We start from the raw sequence: 22,170 nt of genomic DNA on the forward strand, positions 1-22,170 counted from the left end.
TGTGTGTGTGTGTGTGTGTGTGTGTGTGTGTGTGTGTGTGTGTGTGCGCTGGCGTCAGGAAGTGCTTGGCTCGTCTGCTAACACCAGCAATCTGAATGTTGGCCTAAGGGAGAGGGGCAAGAGAGGCAGCTTTAGTCAAGTTAGCAGCCGCATTTTTTCCATTTAGACACACGCAGCCACACACGTGCAACAGGTTACTGTGCTAGATCAAGCATCATGATATTCACACACTAGTGAGTAGACACTCTTGTACAATACAACCGCAGAATGACATATAAGAAAGAGCGACAGCGAATGCAGGTACCCAACTTTTCCCAGAAGAAGTTAATTTTGTGTTTTCTGCGTTGAGGTTATGTTGTTTCCTTTAGTTAAGCTGGTTTTCCATTGCGTTTTGGTATTTGTTGCAGAGGTTTCCAATTTGTTTCTGTCATGTGCACTTCATGAGCAACCAGAGCTGTATTGGCACGTTGTGTTCACTTGTTTTTCTCTTTTATCCTCTGCTGGCTGTAAAATGAATAGCACCGTCTGTAGATAATAAGGTTTACTTTTCTTTACCAAGACAGTCATGTCGAAATGTCGAAATGTGATGAACAGGTTGGTATTATATTCAGAGGTGTTTCTAATATTTTGTTTGACCGATTTACATACGCAAGAGGGGCAGAATTCAAATAATGACAAAAAAAGAACATAAATATTGAGATATTCAGAAGATTTTAAGTGTCAAACTAGAAAGGGAGTGCCCCGTCTCATAAAAATACACTGCCTCAACAAATTTAAGCAATAATCTGCCGGTATTTTTAGAGAAACCAGAGTGTTCTTTCAACCATTTCACTTGGAATTTGTTGGAAATTCGTCAGTGACATGTCCAGAACACAACTACATCCTGCCAAAAGGACTGGAACAGTCCTCAGAATCCAGCATCTAAAATTTGATCCAGATCACCTGTAAGAAGGAATCACTTGTTCCTTATAATATTACCTAAATCCTTCCATCACCAAATTTCATCAAAATCCATTATCTTTTTTGATATCCTGCTAACAAACAGACACACTGGTCATCACATGACTTCTGTGGTGGCGTTTTACCAACTGCAACACTACAATGCATCTCATGTTTACTATCAGGGTAATAGTGACGATATGAAGTACATTTTACTGAGAATACTTTCAAAACATGTGTTAGTGACTTAAGTAAAACTCAACAGCATGTGATCCGCACATTATCCAAATACAACACAAAGGCCACACCAGTAATAATAGCATAATAAATGCTTTAACTCTTATAATATATTGGGGAAATTGCAACAATGAAGTATTACTGCTTTCATTAAATAAATCATTGTACTGGCTCTCAAAACATCCCTCCTTTCTCACAGGGAACGCCAAATAAACGGTGAGATATTCCCCACAAATATTTGTCATTCTTCAGTTAATGGTGACAGCTTTGCAAAGTCAACACAGAAAAGTCATTTAGCGTGACTAAATAAATGTTCAGCCCTCGATGAGTTGAAAGGATGTGACCTTAATCACGCTCGGAGGCGGGGGTTGGGGTGGCGGGGTTCGACAGTATGTGTTGCAGATGACATAGTAGAGTCGCTCGCACCCGCAAACAAAGGAGAGGCTGTGGAAAATGTTGGCCATTGACAGCGTTGAGGTATCGCACCGCAGGCTGCCCTTGATCAAGATATAACTAACATCCTCAAACAAAAGAGCAGCACACAGGCGATGTAATTCATCCAGCGGGCACTGCTTCTTCTCTCTGATTGTATCACAGAGCAGACAGAACTTTATCATTCCCTCATCCTGTAATCATGAAATCTTCACTGTCACTGGGACTCCCAGAGTTATGTCCTCCTCTCTCGTTTCAGCGTGGACGAGAGAGGATTTGGGGAGGGGGTAGGGGTGGTGGGGTTGTCTGCTGTCTGTCTGCCGCTGGATGATTTACTCTGCTATCTTCTGCTACAATGAGAATGTGTGTGTGTGTGTGAGTGAGTGAGTGAGTGAGTGAGTGAGAGAGAGAGAGAGAATGAGCTAAATCCCTCACACGGGTTCCCAAGGTACTAGAAACAGAAGTTTAGACAAATGTAGGGATTCTCCCTTCTACCAGGTAAAACAAGAGACGTGACAGCTCAGCGCTCGTCTGATAATGGCTCCATTCATATGACTGAGTTGGAGTCCCTAGGTCACATGACATGGGCGCTACTGAGTAAAATGAAGAACTTTGCACGACATGAAAATACATTTTGCACTCCATTTATTCACATAAAATTCCACACAAAATGGAATCAATGATGAGAGGAACTGTAGCTTTACAAAAGAACAACTGGCTAACCAGCGTCATAAAGTTACAATAAAAACAGGGTGTTCCTCGCCACTCCATGAACTCAGCTTGTTTTTTTGTTGTTTTTTTATATGTCAGATCAGTATAAAACTGCGGTCTCACCACTGGGCAGAATTGTGACATTTTCCAAGGTTCTTTTTTTTTTTTTTTTTTCTTAACAAGAGCGTGTGAGTCATTCATGTTCAGACGGGCTTTGCCTGTGGTCAATATTAAGTGCAGAACTAATGAGAAGAACTAGGAAAACACAGTGCCATCTCTGGGACCAGCAAGAGAATCAATAAAACTCAAACTCCAAGCTGATTTTAGAGAACAAAAACAAATCAGTCTTAAGCTGTTTTTGGTCTTGAAATCATTATTAAATCTGCAGATTAGTCATATTATAAACCACTCCAACATGTTCAGCCTTTCCCGTACGCGTCTTGTCCAGGTGCTGGCAAAAACTGCTTGGACTCTGATCAACATGGAAATGGGTATTTGTAGCAAACTTAAACTAAGCCTGATTTTATTACACCCTTATTCTCTCACTGAAGACTTTAGTCCTCTGTGTCTGCTCAGCCTCCCACGCTCTTAGAAACCCAAGTGTGCACTAGAACCATATAGGGTTCTAACACTTCTCCCAACAAGAGGACTCCTCTTGGTTTCTGCTCCAACCTTTTATTAAGGTTCCACCTGGAACCCCCTTTGGAGGGTTATGCCTTGAACTAACCAGCGACCATTTGGCAACACGACAGCCATTCTATTGAGAGAACACAGAGCAGTTAAAGGGTTCTTGGGCACTCTCAAAGTTGGGCAAGTCTGTGGAAAGGAAACTTCAGAGATCAGGAGAGGCTGAGCACAAGGATACCTGGCTAGAGAACTTATTATAGACTAAGGTTGCAATGCGTGCTGTGTTTTCATCAGATGTCAACAAAGAACCCTTCCACTGGTACTGGCCTTCCCCAGAACCCTCAGTAAGAGTTCTTTCCAGAACCTCTCAGGGTGTTTCCTAGAACCCACCCATGTTACTACTTTAACAAATCCAGATACAAAACACTGGTCTGTCAGCATCCCTTCAACAATCCTTAAAGATTTTTTTTTTTCAAAAAAGGGTTCTTTGAAAGGAAATGGTTATCATGGAACACTAACAAAGATCCCTTTGACCAACACAACCTTTGAAAGAGGGTTTTTCAGGAGTGACTGTTTCTGGGTAGAATCTCAGCCCTTCAAGATGAATCCCTTTGAAGGCCTTATATCTAAGAGTGTGCAGTGGGTATTTTGTGTTTGGACACTCTTTGCTCCTTTTCTTGCCCTCCCCAATGGAACACATTTAATTCTGCTACTAATATACCTCCTCTCAGTGTAGATTTACAGCAGTACTGCACAAGAGTGAGGCTTATAATGAGTTAGCAGGTAGGATGAAGGAAGTTGTGCCAAGGTGAGAATATAATGACTGCAGGGCAGACTTATTATTCTGGTCCGTCTGATCATATTTACCAGACAGATTAACTGAGTAACCACTGAAAGGAAAGTATGCCTTGCCTTTAATATTTTACAAATTACCTTTCAGCAACAGTAATACAATGTTTACACCACTAGAGGGCATCCTTGGCAAATGCTTAAAGAATAATGTAACAGGCTGCATGTGAGATGTTGCAGCTTCTACAGTCTACATGTTGAAGTAATACATCTTTTAAAGTAGAATTAAGAGACAGAGAGGGAGAAAATGTTAAAGGTTTATGCGTTTCTCCAGTAATGAGAGAAACAGCTGTATTAAGGGTCACTAAAGCCACAGCACAAGCAACATTTGCAGTATGAAACATAATGTTGCAATATGATTAGTCACCTATCCCCACTCCACGCATGCCGCTGAGCAGTATTTTAATAGAACCTTTATGTGGAAGGCAGCAAGGGAGAAGATAAATCTCTCCTGCAGGGATCAATAAAGAAGATCACCAGTCCTGCCGAGGAGCATCACTCATCTTTGGCATGAATTTGGTCAAAGCAACAAAATGTGTGCCAGCAGCTTCTCTTCTAAAGGAGGGCCAGAAATCCTCCTGAGGGTCATACATGTTAGCATCACTTCAATCAAGTGCACAGCAGTGTGGGTGTCACCCAGGGTGGTGGTCTCTGTAGACCTGACCATGACCAGACCTTGATAGGGAATCAGCAATGACCTTGCTGATGTATTTCCTTTGAATTACAGCCCTGGACCGAAGCGGAACAGCCATGGGGGAAAAGGCCTGAGCTTCAGAGCCACGATCACAGAGCGCCATCGCCATCCTGCTTTATGGCTTCATTTATCAGCATTATATACAGCTGTCCCAGGTCACAACTGTGTTGGGCTTATATAACAGACAAGAGACCTGGTGAGAGATTTCCCCCAGTTCTAATCCGGTAGCAACGCATCAATATCAGTAGCTATATCATGTGACATGTGCCTACATGTGCCTCATTCATAACCATTACACTGCTTCACAGATATCTGAGCTGCTTTATAATTCAAACTGACACAATTTACAACTAGAATGCACTGAATGAACAGAATTTGCCACTTCTAGTTGATGCAACAAAGACTGCGTCAAACTATTTGCAAATAACTGGTCGGTCAGGTGGTATAACGTAGCACGAGAACAAGCTCTCAGTGTATTTAAGGTTCAATGCCAGAAGGTCTGTGGCTCACATGTGCGTTTTGTTCATTTGTCAGTGAACGTCACTCTCCAGAACTTGGACAGTTTTTACACATCTTAAAAACAGCAGTTGCTAACAACAAGCACGAAGCTATTTTAGCTAGCTTGAAAATCGGCGCATCCGATTTGTAGTTTGTCAGTAGCATAAACTTAGCTCTTTTTACTTCTCTAAAGGTTGCATTTACACTTCAGAAAATCATTAAAGTGGTGATTATTTGTGAAGAGTCTTGTTGATCAAAATGTTCACTAACATTTCTTTGACTATTTTCTGTAATAACCACAAATGCACAGCAAGAAGGTTCCAGGTTCAAGTCCCAGCTCCAGCACAGGATCTTTCTGTGTGAGTCTCCATGTTCTCCCTGTTCCTGTGTGGGTTCTCTCTGGTACTCCAGCTTCCTCCCTCAGTCCAAAGACATCAAGAGGGGACGAGGCTGATTGATACTCTAAATTGACCGTAGGTGTGACTGTGAGTGTGAATGGTTGTCTGTCTCTATGTGTTGGCCCTGTGATGGACAGGCAAACCCCGCCTCTCGCCCGAAAGCTGCTGGGATAGGCTCCAGCCCCCCCCTCCCCCCGACCCTTAATCAGGATAAGCAGAAGAAGATGGATGGATGGATGGATGGAACCACAAATACTATTGGCTTTTGGTTAAGGAAACCCAGTGCTAATGCTAAATTCCATGCTGGACTACGTCATACCTGCAGCATTTGATATTTCACTCACAACAACTACACACAAAAAAATAAAGTGTTTGTTTGAGAGCAAAAGCAGTCTACACACTGAAGAAGGCACAATCCAACACTCTCAAGAGTATTACACTTATTTTAATTTTAAATGTTCCTAACCCATTAAAATATTTTCAAACCTTCTTGACCTGTTTTATTTATACCATGTTTTTTTTGGGTGATTTTCTTTGAAGAACCACCACTTGCTCCAGTCAGTGTAACCCCAATGTCACCCTGCCACACATCAATGAATGAAGCTGACCCTCCTGATGACCTGATGATTCTATCCCGTTAACAAGCAGAAGGGCCACCGCACTGCCACAGCTGAGCAGAGAGTAAAGGAGTACGTAGAAAGTGTGTCAGAAGCAGCAGCTCTGTGGAGAGTGTGTTATAGACAGAATAAAAAGAGTAGTGGACTATTATTCTGGTTGTTAGCTTTCCAATGGTAGAGGACTGTGATGAGAAGACGACAGGGTGAGTAATTCCAATCATTACTAAAGGCGGGTTTACACCGTTTTACATGTGTGATGCCTGGGAGATTCACCACAGGCATATAAACACTCGGGTGAGTTTAAGAGGGAAGACAGAAAAGGGCAGAGTGTGTTTTAGCACCATTTCTGACACTCCGCTGAACAACAAGACATCAGAAACCTTTTCAACACACACACACACACACACGCACACGCACACGCACAGCAAAAGCCATCTGTCAGTCAGAGGCAGCTTAGTCTTGTAGGTTTTCTGTACAACTGCATGAAATTAAGTGGCTTGAGGAATTACCCAGAAGCTCCATGGCATCGTCCTCATCCTCCATCTCTTCCTCTGCGATGGACAATGCCGGGCTGTGGACTGAATCGAAGGAGTCCTGGGTCAACATAGCGGCCAGCAGTTTCTTGTGATGCAGCTGCTGCTCCTTCAGCCCTTTGCTCTTCGTTTCCATCTTGAGGCTGAGGGAGAAATACAGAGCCATGAATATCATAAAACACTTAAGAGATTTTATTATTCATTTCCCCAGACTTGGAAGATTGTAGCATTAATAAAGACACACTGGCTTCCATTAACGTGCATATTAAATGTGTTATTAATTTGAAACTATCATTCACTGTAGCTTCAAAAATAGCCCACGTCATAAGGAGAAGAGCGTAAGGATACTGCACAAAGAAAGACAGGGGGACAAGTTTTTTGCTGTGTGAAACTGATGTGACTCCAAGTTTAACAGGTTCTTTTATGACTGAAGCTGGAACGCTCCAGCAGGTTCAGCCCAATACTTTTCAAATAAACTTGCTTACGGACAAACCCACACTTGAGTGAAACATATAATTGTGCTCCTGTGAATGACATCTTCGAATGCATCAGGCTTCTACCAGAAGATGAAAGCTTTCCTACAAGTGCAAACTGTAGCATTTCCCTCGGTAAATTCAAACCATGACTCAAAACACTTACAATATTTATTTATTTGTCCCTCCACTGGCCGCGCGTCTAGCAACCTCACCTCAATGTTAGAGGATCATTCTTGGTCAGCTTGTGTGAAAAGTTCTGCAAAACATTTGCTAAGATTGATCACATCTGAAAATATAAATTTACATTAATTTATAAATAAATATAAGCACTCAACTCCACTGGAGGAAAATAAATTGCCATTTTATGCTATGATCTGATGGCCAGTGTGTGGACGAGAAAACAAAATCTGAACTCAGGCATTTTTAAAGACACATTAGACAAAATCAGACCAAACACCCTCCCTTCTATTGCATACACATCTACGAATGAAACCATCACCTGAGTCTGGAAATATTTCCTAAAGTGTTACAAATATGCCTGACTTTTCTCAAAGAGTCGATGTAATACTCGCTCTCAGGAATCAAAAATGTAAAGACAAATCTTGCAATGGTAAAGCAAGACCTGGATATGCATCTGAACTGAACAGAGTCTCCTTGATAAAACATTTTTGCATCAGATGAGCACTTCCTTTTCCAAAAGGTTTGTTGTGTTTACCCTGAATTATACTTGATCTTTGTCTGCTTGTCCGTTAAGGATCATGGGGGGCTGGAGCCTATCCCAGCTGACATTGGGAGAGAGGCGGGGTTCACCCTGGACGGGTTGCCAGTCCGTCACAGGGCCATCAGGAGCAACTGGGGGCTCAGTATCTTGCTCAAAGGTACTTGGACTCGGTCAACGGGGGAAGTGAGGGTCGAACCAGCAACCCCTCACTTGCTAAGTGACCACTCGAACTCCGAGCCATGCCGCCCCAATCTTTGTCTTCATCCTTCACGATTTATTTTTATCATAAAAGCTTATGGTAACCTTTACAACACACACTACTCCCCAGCAGTATTTAGCTCATCGCTCATGCAGCACTACACACTTTCATATTTCTCTGGTGGTCTCCCAGGCAGTTTTTAATTAAATGTTGCACAGACAGGAAGAAGTCGGATGCTTCTCTTCATATTTCTTTTTAGAAATCCAAATCCATGTGAATTTTTGTATCTCCTTCTGGAACATGGATGAACATTAGCAAAGACTGTCTCCATACGGTGAAATATTCAGATAAGAGTTACGAAGGCCGACATCTGCATTAGCACCATATTAGAGAAATTAATTTCCATATCCCTCTGGCTGGATTAGGGGGGTGGTAGAAGACTATTAATTTGATGGTAATCTCAGTTTAATGACTTCTATTCACAGATAATGGGTAAGGGTCAGAAGACGATAGATTTCTTTGTACCCTCAGTGCGATAATACAGTATTAATTAGATCTTCTAATATGGGGGGCGGACGTGGTCCTGCATGCGTGCTGTATCTGTTCCCAATCCTTTATCTGACCCTTCTCCTCACAGTAATTGCATGCGTTGTAGCTAAACATCCCTCTAAGGTTGTACCAAAGTACTTGAACTGTAAACAGAGAGTTGCACTCAGCGTGAGGAAGTAATTGTTGAGGAAACAAGAAAAAGTCGAGTGTGTTATTAAAAGCAGCATTTTACAGGCTCCCATCGCCTGTGATGTTGGCTGGCAGCTCCAGGAGAGTCAGCAGTTCTTTTCCTCAGCGGAAGCAGCCTCAGGTGGTACAAGCCATCATTAGAGATGATGAATATATGAAAGCAGGTGCAGCACTCCTTGTTTATGGCCATTTTTTTCCTGTTTGAAAGTCCAAAAAGTGTTCTAAAAACTAGAGAGATACAAGTTTGAATGAGGGAGTCCAACTCCACTGGACAGACACTGTCAAAATAAGCCATTTCCTTGAATATACCATCTGATTTCCCATGTGCCCTGCTGCACTTTTCCACCTCAACTCTGCAGCCAATCGGTCACCGAGCCGCCTACACCTGTCAGCTCTCCTTACGCTCCTCTGTGACAGGCAGGGGTACAACGAGGGACGGAGGCATGAGTTCAGAAATAAAAATGAGTAACCTTACCAAAATAAGAGGAGACAGATGGACTGGTTTAACAAATAAGGTCATGAGGAAAAAATATGTCAGCACCAAAGGGGGTGGCCTATTAAGCAGAGACGAAACTTTGAGTGCACATCGGCGCTCTTTCATAAATGATAAACAATTGCAATAATGACTGACATTTATTATGACATAACTTTAAAAGTACAAATGTTTTTAGTTTTCTTGATTTTTGTAATAGAGGTTCACTCAGGGTCTCCCAACGTGGCGGGGTCATCGGGGTCAGGATGGGGGTGGCTACAAAATGTTTTCCAGGAGGAGGAAAAGATTTAAAAAGTCAAACTGTTTCTAAAGATAAAAAGAAATAAATACTACTACTTTAAAAATAGCAGTTGAATTTGAATCTATGCATTTGAATTGGAATTGAAACGGTCAACCAACTCTGGGGGGAGTGGGGATCCCGAGGCTCTGGCACCTTCATTTTAAGATACCTGTGCTGATACAGTTGAGAAGCACTGGACTAACCAATAGATTGATACTGACTAATAATCAATGAGCAATCAAGTAAAACTGATAATTGGTATTCAGAACTTGCATTTAGTTGTAGAAAAAAAAATCCAATCTTGTTAAATTCAGACCAACAAAAACAGAACTGAGAAATATTTTATGAGATTTTTTCCCCCAAAAATGATCAAAAGCAAAAGCAAAAGCGTGAGGACCTCCAAGTAAGATTTCTTACGAAGTGAAGTGAGGATTTAGACAAAACAAAAAAAACAAACATAGCTATTTGAAGAGGAAGAAAAAACATCAAATAAAAATGACAATATATCTATTTCATCAGCGATTGGATAAAAGAACACTGATTATGCTAATAGGAAAAAGGCTGATCTGATAATCATCCAGACAGCAGCATGGCGCATGTGAAAGTAATCCAAATCCCTACAGACAGAATATGAAACGGAGGAAAGCTCCCATTGAATGCTTTTAAAAGTGGACATAAGTTACCAGTCACACCACCAAACTACTCTTCCTCTCAATGAGAAGGAGCAGAGTTTATTTTCCTCACAGGTAAACGCAAAGCAACTTTAAGATCATTGGTGAGCCCACACATATCACCATCTCCCTGCTCAGACTTCCAACTGAGGGATTCCTCCTCATAATCCACAGATACTGTAACCTAATGAGATTAACACTGTGTGTGTGTGTGTGTGTGTGTGTGTGTGTGTGTGTGTGTGTGTGTGTGTGTGTGTGTGTTTGTGTCAGCTCAGACGTGCACATGATTTACGGTTTTATATCCAAAGCTTCTCTAATTAGTCACATCAAAAGCGCGCATGGAGACAAACACACCGACTTCTTCCAGGGAAAGTGAAAGATGCAGCAGGCTTTTTTGGAGATAAAGATTCTGGGAACATGCAAAGTTTATAAAGAATCCTGCAAGGGTGAAAACTGATTTACCAGTTCAATGCATGATGCAGATATATTGTCAAAAGACAGGAAATGTTCGAAATAACAAGCACCAAAGTCATTTGGCCTTGAGCACACAGAAATTAGGTTAGCTTTAACTCAAAATTGGGTTGAGGCAGTATCATGGCAAGCATGTTTGATCGTGCCTTTGAAATGGGATTATCAAGCCCATTCAGATGGGCATTCCTCCGGCAGCAGAAGCCTACCTCCTCCTTTTAAAAGAGCCAACAATAGCTTGGTGAAGTTTCTTGAAGTTTGGAACTTTTTGAATTGATTTATGCATATGACCGCAACAGTGTGTGTGACAATCTCTAACCTCCCGGCGGGACTGCTGTATCCACTCCAACAGACATCGGTTTTGTTCCGCGGGACGGGGGGATGCAGCATCTCAGCAGCCAGCGGGTCTGCATCCTCTTCTTCGCGACCAACCCACTCCCCAACCACCCGAGGGCGCAACACTGAGTTATAGGCTCCCAAGTTCTGGATAAAGAATGAATGAGAGGCACAAAAACAGACCGAAAAAGCCACACATGAGGAAACAAACAGAGATTTGGATGGAGAGACTCGAGGAGAAAATGGCTACTTTAAAACTTAAAGTGGTTCTCCGCCATTATGGAGTAATTTTGTCTTTAAAGTACTCAGAAATAGATGTCTTGAGCTACTTCTTTGTGTAGAAAGAGCCTGTCACACATATTTAGCTTGAAGCTTATGATGACTGATGGCCACCATCTACAAACAACAGCAAAACTGCTCAAAAATGTCTGTTTCCAAACTCTCAAGTGCATCGTCCAGGATAATCCACGTCGTCATTATCCAGCCGTACATTCAGTGATCCACCAACATTTTGATTCAGGCTGAAAAACAACTATAGCACATTCAGAGACAATAGTGGTGAACAGAAGTGTTATAGTTTAGGATTATGGATTATACCAGGCCATGCACTTGAGAGTTTGTAATCAGACATTCTTGAGCAGTTTTGCTCTTGCTTGTAGATGGTGGCCATCAGCTGCCATTGGCTTCAAGCTGAATATGTGTGACAGTCTGTTTCTGCATTCTGGAGTCACAAAGAAGTGATGCAGTGGTGAAGAGTACATCTTCTCCTATTTGTGAGTACTTGAAAGGCAGAAATACATTTTTTGGTATCACTTTAATGCTATGTACTTTACATTTTGGAAAAACCCCACTATGAACTTTGCTCTTCACAACAACAAGACTCTACTGCCTGAGCTCTGTCTCTTACAACCTAATCTCTATAAACAGATTCTGCATATAAATACAGAGTCTGGATGTAAGGGAGAAAATGTCAGGTTTCCATTTGAGTAGCTTTGATGAATCAAGCTGCGTCTAGGTAAACAGCCGGAGTGCATCAGCCAAAACGCGAGGTCGGAAACATGACTGATTTAACAAAGCCATCATGTTGGTTTCATTTAAAAGGTGCTGTCACATTTTCTGGCTACTTCTGAAACAATCTGCTCCCCTTTGTCATCTTTCAACTCCATGTCTCAAGTTGCTATATGGACCGTCAATGCGCAGTAGACGGAACAAGGAAGTCTTTGACCGAAAAACTGCTGGCTCCACCGGAAACCCTGAAATACTGGCCTGTGTTCCCAGAGGCTAAGTGCGATAAGAGATGTAGCCGATGGGCTTACAACCCTCCTAAAGACAAATTTATCTCTGCCTGTCTTTGAATAAATCCAGGATCATATAAAATTCTACTGTCTTTGTAAAATCAGACTGTGTGTTTAGTATTCATCTCCTGCCCTGTCCCGCAGAAAAGAAGGGAAATCTGTGAGCTTGGAGCCAAGGACGATGGACATGGACTGCTGCGCTGAGCAGAAAGTGTCTATCTAAACTTATGCTCTCTATCTCATCCAGATCCATCATTTCCACATGGCTATGTGCAGCCTGGACAGACAGTGCAAGACTGTCTAGAGGGAATAGTGGGACCAGGAAGAGGAGGAGGAGGAGGAGGAGGAGGGAGACGGGGGACATGCTCACTGAAGTATCCCTCTCACATATGACTCCCATGAGACGGCAGCGCATCATCAGACAAAGAGCTCCACTGCTTTGCAAGTTATGAAACATTATTTTGATCTGAAACAAATTTCCACTGTAAGAGTTGAGGAAAGACTTTCTACCTGGTCGAGCTCATCAGAGATGGCGATACCTGCAAAGATAAAGAGAACCATTTCAAAGGAGGCATTAAACACAATTCAACAGACTTCTGCTCTTAGCGGCGAGCTTGTAAGATTAGCTTCTCAATCCTTGATCCGATTTTCCTCGCAGGATTTACAGTGACATTTACAGAAAGGCCCCCACTTTAGTTCTGTGTGTTAGAATGAACTAAAGACCGCTCAGCTGCAGCGACTCACTGCGAGAGAGGCTCTCCAGGGCCTTGCCAAGCTTCTTGCTCTCCTGTAGAATGTGGTTGAGCTCGTCGAAGTCCCGGCTCTCCCTCCAGTCCCAGGAAGGGTACTCGATGGATCGCGGCACTGGACAAGACAAACATGAACACAAGTTTATATCAGAGCTTTGGAAAGCAGCGTAAATTAGGACAACTCATTCTAATCACTGAAATAAAAGCAACAAATACTTCATGAAAAGGACTTGAATTACTGCAGGATAGAACGACGTGTCTCTTCCAGAACCAAACTGGCTACAGGCCAGGGGACAATGTCTGTCAGTCTCTTTGATTAACATTCAAAATAACTCCAACAAGAACAGCAAATGACCCACATACCATTCTGACATCCTGCCTATGTGTTCTTCAGCTTCTAAATGATCACTCATTATCTATAAACGCAAAGCGCCAAACTCTTTTGTAGCAAGAGGGATAACGCTCTTATGCTCTAGCACAGCTTAATTTGAATTCAAATGAAAAACCAGTGGGTTATGAAGAGACGTCAAACAAATGTGCTGGTTGTCTTCTGGTTGCCTGAGCGTACACATTAACCGGACTACAATGCAGAGGCTTTTTAAATCAAACACGTGTGATAACGGCACCACAATGGTGAATATTTGACAGTGCTGTTGCTAAAAATCCGCCACCCTCTCCCCTTGTTTACCCTGACTAAGCTGCTTGGCATTGTAACAACCATAAACACAGAGCGAATATATCTGCCAAATGCAGACTGGAATGAAAAAAAAACAAACTGTTTCATTACTTTCAGTGAGGAATGCCTTTCTGTCCTCTGTCTACTCGGTTCTGGGTGTTTGTGCTGCAGCAGCAAAGGTCTGTGCTGTATCTTAATAGCCCAGATGAAGGGTTAAGAATTCAATTCCCGCTGCAGCTGCCCGTCAAAGAACCCACTTCTACTATGCAGAATGGCACAATGCAAGATCTTGCTATGTTGTTCTTGCTGCAATGCATAATGCTGACAAGATGCAGGTTTTTTTTTTAATTTCAATTTTTCATGAGCTCTGCACACCAAAACACCTGTGAATGCATTTTTCATGTGACTTTAAATGCAGCTTAAGCTCATCTGAAGGGGGTAGAATGAAAGCAGCTGAAACTCCTCATCTCGAAGTGTCGGGAGTCACTTCATTTATCCTCCCTCTCGCTTGTTTTCTTTTTACACACTTCATCCTCTGCTCCCTATGTCCCTCTTGATTATGAGTGATGCTCTGACCTCAGCCTGAAATAGACTGGCTCTGGCAGTGACGGAGCACAATGTTAAATTATTGAAATGGTCTTTTGGCTCTGTGACTATGTGTTTGCTCCCTGTTTGACCCAGCTTCATTGTCTCAAGTGTTATCGTTCGCTCGTGATAATATATCGACCAGGAAAAAAAAGCTCTCTCATCTGCATCAATCCTGCATTAATGCAGAAACTTTGAGAACAATTCATCCTTGGAGCGTGTCGCGGTGCAGCTGCAGTGAAGCACAAGTGTAAAAAAGTTATAATGAACTCATCTGCTGCACTGTGGGAGGCTGGAGGCAGACACTGGACTATGCACTGTGACTAACTTTAATTAGATAGAATTATATCGAATTAAAAATGGAGATTACATTCAACGGCGCATGTCGCTGCAGTTTGCAGAAGTGTGCAGGTTTAAATTTAAAGTAAACAGAGCGTTTGTGAATTTAACATGATCATGAGCTTTAGGGAGAAGCAAACAGGAACTCACAGGACTTGGATTCTGGCGAGGGGGGAGAGATACTGGAAACAGCCAGGTCGCTCTTAGATTTCTTTGGTTTCTTTGGGTGAATTTGCCATGGCTTCTCATAGTTGCGGCACTCCCTTCGAGTGTTTTTGCTTTCTAATGAGGAGAGAAAGTCACAATTCCTTTTCATTACAAAATACAAATGCAGGTCCGTGTTTACTGTTCAAATGCTGTTGGCTTCTGTCACACCGTGGATGCAACCACTTTTCCCCTCACGAGGAGTATCGACAAAGACAAATGCCTCATTGTGAATGTGTGCACCGACCTGGGGAGCTCTGCGCCCACAGCGCCGCGGAGCCAGAGAGAGCTCTGTGCAGCTTGCCTGGGCTGTCTTGCTTGGTCTGCAGGTGATCAATGAGAAAAGGGATTGGATGGTCTGGAGTCTCAGTTATCAATTTGGTCATCAACTCCTACAGGAGCAGAGTAAAGCAGAGAGTGGTTAGATGAAAGTGGCACCACAGCAAAAAGACTGGGAGGGTAGACGAGTATCCACTGTGGGGGAAGCCCTTCCCAATAATCGTTACAGGTGTTCCCTTGTCTCAAGTGGTGCGATAATTGTCTAGTCTTTAATGAAGATACAGAGATTTTCTACTGTTTGTTGTTCTTAGGAAAAGGGAAACAACATAAAAGTCCCAAAATATGAAGAATTCTGTCTCTACTTTAAAATCACATCAATATTGTATAAAATCAAGCATGGACAAGCCAAAAATGACTTCAAAACAGTCAATATTTGGTATTCAAACCCTTGTGCACCCTTAAAAACAAGTCTCCTTAAGGATCATTAAACAAAACTTCCATGAATCTATTATACAATATTAAAAAACAACAACTTCAGACCTGATCACAAATGCCAAATATCAATTCATTTTCAGAATCTGAACGCACGGAATACACAGAGTTGCATGTTTTAGGCCAGGGCTACCTAAAGTGATGCATGCAGACCGATTCTTCTGAAAAGAGGGACAATTTTCTTGGGATTTCATCTCAGTACAAGGCAGATTGTATATGCGAACCAAAGAGCACTGCAATAGCAAAGTATTTGCTTTAACTTTCAGTTTGGGCCCCCAAAATAGGAAGAGACTGCTGGTTGATAATCTCTCTTCTACTGACTTAAATGTATAACCCATGACAACATAAAATCAAAAAGGAATGACACTTCATATCCATATATGCGTTCTATTTTGTTAATTCTTAATACCCCGTGATTGTGGTTACTGATACAGTAAAAAAAAAAAAAAAAAAGGGGGGGGGTCAAATTAGAGAAAGATGAGACGTTGAACAACAACCAGACGACGCTGAAATGGGTTTGGTGGAGAAAAGCAGCAAAAACCAACTAGAATTTTTGCAGGAGGGAGAGCGAAAGGAGAGCCAGAGGGACTCTCGGAAAGAGTTAGCCACGTCTTCCTCTGCATGCCAATTTAAAATCCATCAAACGCAGGATGAGAATTCAGCATCAAATGGGCCAATCATCTCATAGCTAATAATGTGCTATCTCTATGCTATAGCGGCTCACGGGCACACGCTAATCAAAATGGACATGAGCATTCATATTTCCATGAAAACTTAAGAATTACTAACACACAAAATAAAGGAAAGCAGTGTGAAAGTAAGAAGCCCACCATAAATGACTTTTGGCACACTGAGTAGTTTTAAAGTTACTCTATTAATTCAATAGAGCTGTAGGGGGAAAAAAAAACAACCTTTCCATCTGAATATGTCAGGTTAAATAAGCATATGCACTCATGATGCGGCTCTGGTCATCTCCAGAACAAGCAAAGAATAGAAAGCCATTAGTGGACTGCAGTGATTTGGCAGTAATTTATCGATACAAGAGCGCACGTTTGTGTTTGTGTGTGTGTGTGTGTGTGTGTGTGTGCAAACGAGTGAGGGAGACTGACAGGTACAGTAGAAGAAAATCACGTCCTTTTCATCATAGTGGTTTTGTGAGTAGAAGTGAACGGGTTCGTGAGTGTGTTTCAGGATACAGAGAGACAAATCGTGTGTGTTACTGCTGGCTAGCCACGGCTGCAGTGTGTGTGCTTGGAAAACTAATCAGGTAATTGGTCAGGGGGACATTCCTGCCGGGGCTCAGCGTCTACAGCAGTACACAGCATCTAGAGCACAGCTATTCAACTACACTGGTCAGGGGGCCACACTGTCAGTAAACTCAAGGCCGGGGGGGCCTTTCATTTTCAAAAACCTATTGTTCTCCTTTTGTGTAGTTTCGAAACTTTCATTTCACTGCAAAAGTCTTATAAATTAAAAAGCAAAAAAGAAACATACACAGTCATTCTTCTAATTGAGCCGGTTGCTGTATCTTTTTGTTTTTCCAAACTCAAGTTGTGTAGGACTTTTATGGTGATATCCCATTTAAAAAGAAGTTAATTCTGCAATACTTCACATCAACCATTTAGCATTTCAGGCCAGAATAATTCGTTATCCAGCTACATGACAGGATAAAAGTTAAGAAATGAGCTGACAGGAACAACGAGCTGTACTCTAGAATGAGGGAAATGAACGCCCCAAAAGCCTCACCCTGTTCAGAGAGCCCTAAGTCACTACTGACTGTGCAGGAGAAGGTACAACAGGATCTAGCCTACATTAAACGTGAGTTCTCTCGAGTTGCCAAGAATGTCACATGATTCTTCGGGTTTTAAATTTGAATTGAGCCTTGAGGAGTCGTTTGTTTCCGGGAAATGTCGAAAAACAGAGATGGATGAACAGGGACTGTGCTGAACTCCTGTCTTCCTCTGAGGAATAAAATTATCCATGTATTCTATATATTGAGCCATATGGCCTCCTACGGTATATACAGTACCAGGGGTTTAAACATCTCCTCTCACAGCTGCACTGGGTTTCTGTGGCCTGTATCTAAGAATTACAAACCACTAATGATGCTACAGTCAGATGTAGAAGTTGTAATTATTGCTTAGTAGCTCCTTTGGGTAATATAACTAACCTATCAACAGGAGCTCTTTAGAAGAAGGTTGTAATTTGGTCGATTATACAGGAAGAACTCTGTTAGCTACCCCGGGGTTTCCTCGTCTTAATCATTTCTCTTTTTCTGTGGGTGAGAGGGAAGGATGTGCTGTTACTTTTATGGACGGCTTTTCACGATTGTGTTTTGCGACCTCTCTCACAGATGTGTGTGTGTGTGTGTGTGTGTGTGGTGCCACTATGACAGATACTGCAGATGAGGGGGGATTCTAGAAAGAAGAAAAAGGCAGCGCATCTGCATTCAGTCCACGTCCGTACTGTAAAATGTGCCAGCATATATTGATTGCACATCCTGTAGAGTGTTTAGCATCAAGCTGCTGAATGAGCTAATGTACCCTTTATGTCCTTCACCCTCTACAATAAAATCATAAAAGGCAGAAGAGGCCTACTGTAACAGATCGCATCCAGATGACATAAGTCACACACAAAAGAGGACCAGATCTGATGGAGCAGTTAGACTTCAGTTTATAATTCACAATAACACAACTCAAATTTGAGTCAACAAGAGCCTCTGAATCACATGCAGGCCAACAGGTGGTCTTATCAACAGAGAGATGCAGTTCATATCAGCGCGGGTCGGCTGTTTGGCGAGATATCACTGTGCCCCGGGAGGTTTGGTTTGGTGGCAGTAATTGATAAGCTGTCAGATGGCCAAGAGACACCCCGTGTCCTTGGAAGCTGTCAAGGACTCACAGTGGAGACAATGACAGCCATGATACTCCCGATGACTCTCCCTGCACACCTGCAACTCCTATTAAATGTGGAAATGAGCAGGAACATGCATAAAGAGGAGAGAGGCAAGCGGACAGGAGGGTTCTGCAGTCAGACCTGGAGGACAAAGTGAGCGAGAACACCAAAAGGGTGTCGAGCAAAAAGAAGGAGTCCAATATCTGCGACAGTGAGCTCAAGCGTCTTTATGAGCTTAAAAAAAAATACAGGGCTGAACTGATATTTGTCTATTCCTCACCCTGAAATCTGACCTTTCGCTGAAGACAATATTGGCGATATCACATGGAGGATTGCAGGAGTATGATAGTAAGGATATCTAACTGATGGCGCCACATGAGCAGTGTGACTTTTACGACTTTGCCCAGGCTCTGCTCTCTTCGTTCTTGTCATCCTGCTGGCAGATAAATTTCCCCCAGAGCTGTTGCCGAGTCATAGCGGACCATTTGAGCTATGGACGCCTGGATGTGAGGAGACACTCGGTCACAGGCACACCACTCTGCTGCGGCGCTTCCATTCACATACAGTATCCACTGACATGGCAATGCAATACTTTGTGCATGTGGCAGGACTTCTGCAATATCAATACACTGGTGCTAGGAATGTATGATTCGATTTTTTTTTTTAAAGATATTGGATTTGCTGATTTACAGATGACATTATCCGCATAAAACATGATTATATAATATTTAGGTTAGTAAATAGATTAATAAACAAATGTGAACATTGTGGATTTGTGACATTTCCCGAAACACTTGGGAAAGCCCATAAATCATATATTTACCACAGTTTCCTCATCATAAACAACAGATCTGAACATAAAAAAGGGTGATATATTCTAAAAATACAAATATCTGCTGCTACCGATGGCATTCTGAAAAGATCCACACCCTTAACAGGTGGCACACGTCAGTATCTACATTATACAGGACATGGACATTCTGGTTTATTACAGATTCATTTTCTTGAAATGTAACAAATGAAATGTATATTGCAGAATCAGGTGTCTGGGTGCTGCAGTGGTCTGTGCGTTGCCCAACATGGGGGCCGCTGGCCAGGGTCCCCATCTGGCCTCCAGCTTTCAGTACAGATGCAAATGTGTGTATCTGCAGGTGGGAAAGCAAATGACCGCATGTGTCATGGTCATTGCACTCACACCTCCTCTGGGTGGTCAAGGTTACTGGGGACATCGTGACCCCCCCCCCCCCCCCCACACACACACACACACACACACACACAAATATACACAACGGCCGGGACAGCTTGGATATGGAATAGAAATGGTGATGTCATTGTGGAGCAAAAAAAACAGATAAAAGAGATATCTGCTGTGGGATTATACTACAGTGAATGAAGTGTTTGGTCATGTTATTACCGCTTTTTTCTAGAACATTCTGACGTTTGTTGGTTAACACAGCTGGAGGGTACGGTAGAAAGCTGCATCTCTGATAAGATATAAAGCCAGACTTCCTCTCCTCATCACTTGTCCTTGAATAAAAGACTTCAATTCATCAGCTGGTCACCTGAGGGCCCAACTCTCTCTCTCTCTCGCACACACACCCACCCACCCACCCCTGTACCTGAGGCCACCAGCTGCTATTGATTTACCTGCTGCATGTCAAAGCAATACTGGAACACAAAGTCACGTCCCAGGTTATTTAAGGTGAAAACCGTGTGATTCATGCACAGGAGGAAGCTATTACTGGAGGAAGTAGTATAATCTGATGGTTTAGGTGAGTGAGATTGAGAGTGAGAGAGAGAGTGAGAGAGAGAGGGTGAGAGTGAGCAGTGTGCCACTGGATGCCATCCAGACCTTGACTGTGCAGGCAGACACCAGCAGAAGAGAAGACTGAGTCAGCTGACCATCATCAGGAGACGCTTCTGCAGTATCTGACGAACACCAGACATGGCGGACCCCCATTTTCTGAAAGAACTGGTGCTGGTGTATTTTGTTGTGTACGTTTATCACCTGTCTATTTGTCTATGCACTTAAAATTCACTGACTGACATAAATACGAATTTCTTGAACTGAGAATGATATTAAGCATGAGTTAAAGCCTCAGTAAACCGGACAAGTTCTCCTGAAGCTGTTGCTGGTGCTGTTTGCTGCTCATTGATAGGCTGCGTGTACGTACACAGGACTGAACTGAATGGGCGCTGTTGTAGGTAGGAGCTCACTCGTGAGATTAGCTCCATTGCTGCCTCCGCTTTTTGCTTGCTGCCGGTCGCTGACTACAACATCATCAACGAATTCAACTCAGGCTAGCGAGTAGCAATCTGAACAGTGAAAACGATGAGGTATTTTGCCAGAGCGCTTCGTTGCAATCTGAGCTCAGCACCACCTATGACGGTTTGGATTCACTTAAACTAATACAAACAAAGCAAAGTGTTCTTTTCCAATACAGCAGAACAACAACAGGTTGAGCCAGGCGAATCTTTTGAACTGGCTCTGCGTAATTGTTTGCTTACACGTTAGACAAAGCAAACATAAAAATAATGCTATTTTTAGCCGTTTACATGCATCTGGGCCAAAATTTTAAGGGTTGTGTGAATATGGGCAAAGTCGGGTTTGATTAATCCTTATTCACAGTGAAACAAATGCAGATGAAAGCATGACCTCAAGATAATACCACTGTTCTACAGAGTTAAATATGTTCTTGAACATTTAAAACCCAAGAAAATCTTTTTCAAAATCAAAGCCAATGGTATCTGCCTCTCCAGGACTTTGGGGTATGACTGACCACACAACTGCAATCAGACGCTGACTGGAACATTGCTGAATTCTGACTGGGCCCACTGGAGGCATTTACTGTACATCCATAACATTTGACTCTGAGGCAGATTTCCCTGTGTGGTCATAAAAAGTATATCATATAAATTATAAATTAAGAAAAGAATCTAAGAGGAAAAGAGGAGAAATGAGGAGGAGCAGAAGCCAGTTTCCTCCCAAGGAGCTGAAAGAAGTTCATACAGCAAGTACACACATGGATACACACACACACACACTGCTTAGTCACCAGCTTGAAACAACTGTCGTATGAGATGAGCAGCTCTCACGCGTCACCAACACAACTATCAAGTACACGTAGCCGTCAGCTTGCTCCGGTGATAAACAAACATGATAACTTTATTAGCATGCATAACAGCTACTGTTGCTCTTGCAGTTTCCCGTACGATCACAAATCACACACACACACAATCACACAGGCCCCACTGTACATCGCACACTAAATCTTCCTCATATTGGACTGGGCTCATACCTTTGTAGCCTGATCACACAGATATCCTTTGCATTCTCTCTCTCTCCCCCCCTTCCCATCTCTCCAAGGACCATCGTGGCCTGCAGCGGGGCGTTCAGCTGGCTGACTTTGTAGTAATCATTCTAACGGAGCCTGATGGCGGGGCGCTACTAACCTCACCGAATGTCTGATGTCATAGCCAGGCTTTAAAGTTGATCAAAACAAAGCTAAACTAAAATAAACCAAGAGGAGGAGAAATGACTCTGCTGAATTTTAAGTAAAATAAAAATCTCTTTGAAAAAAAGATAGTCATGGGTTGCTTTTTATCAACATGTACTGAGACAATACGAGTGACTACATCACCTAATGTAGAGGGGACGCCAGCGTAACAGCAGGTGTGTCGGAAGGTTCCCTGTGTTTGGAGATGTACATAAGCCAATTCTTTCTGTTCGTCCACATAC

The 22,170-nt window shown here is 42.6% G+C and overlaps 1 protein-coding gene across 3 annotated transcripts in view; it reads right to left on the reverse strand.

The window, feature by feature from the left end:
- Window positions 1–22,170, reverse strand: part of c21h8orf34 (chromosome 21 C8orf34 homolog) — a 63,757-nt gene that overhangs the window by 32,101 nt on the left and 9,486 nt on the right. For 2 of the 3 annotated variants that reach the window (XM_086191752.1, XM_086191754.1), the window contains exons 2-7: window positions 15,013–15,157; window positions 14,712–14,843; window positions 12,957–13,076; window positions 12,723–12,751; window positions 10,901–11,064; window positions 6,512–6,678 (exon numbers count right to left, since the gene is read on the reverse strand). In XM_086191752.1, the coding sequence (XP_086047878.1) occupies window positions 6,512–6,678; window positions 10,901–11,064; window positions 12,723–12,751; window positions 12,957–13,076; window positions 14,712–14,843; window positions 15,013–15,157 (757 nt within the window). The remainder of the gene's footprint in view (window positions 1–6,511; window positions 6,679–10,900; window positions 11,065–12,722; window positions 12,752–12,956; window positions 13,077–14,711; window positions 14,844–15,012; window positions 15,158–22,170) is intronic. The other variant, XM_086191753.1, reaches the window with a different exon arrangement.

The sequence above is a fragment of the Aulostomus chinensis genome, chromosome 21 (genome assembly GCF_037954235.1).
Source record: "Aulostomus chinensis isolate RoL2024-O1b breed Wild chromosome 21, RoL_Achi_v1.0, whole genome shotgun sequence".
In the NCBI taxonomy this organism is placed as follows: domain Eukaryota; kingdom Metazoa; phylum Chordata; class Actinopteri; order Syngnathiformes; family Aulostomidae; genus Aulostomus; species Aulostomus chinensis.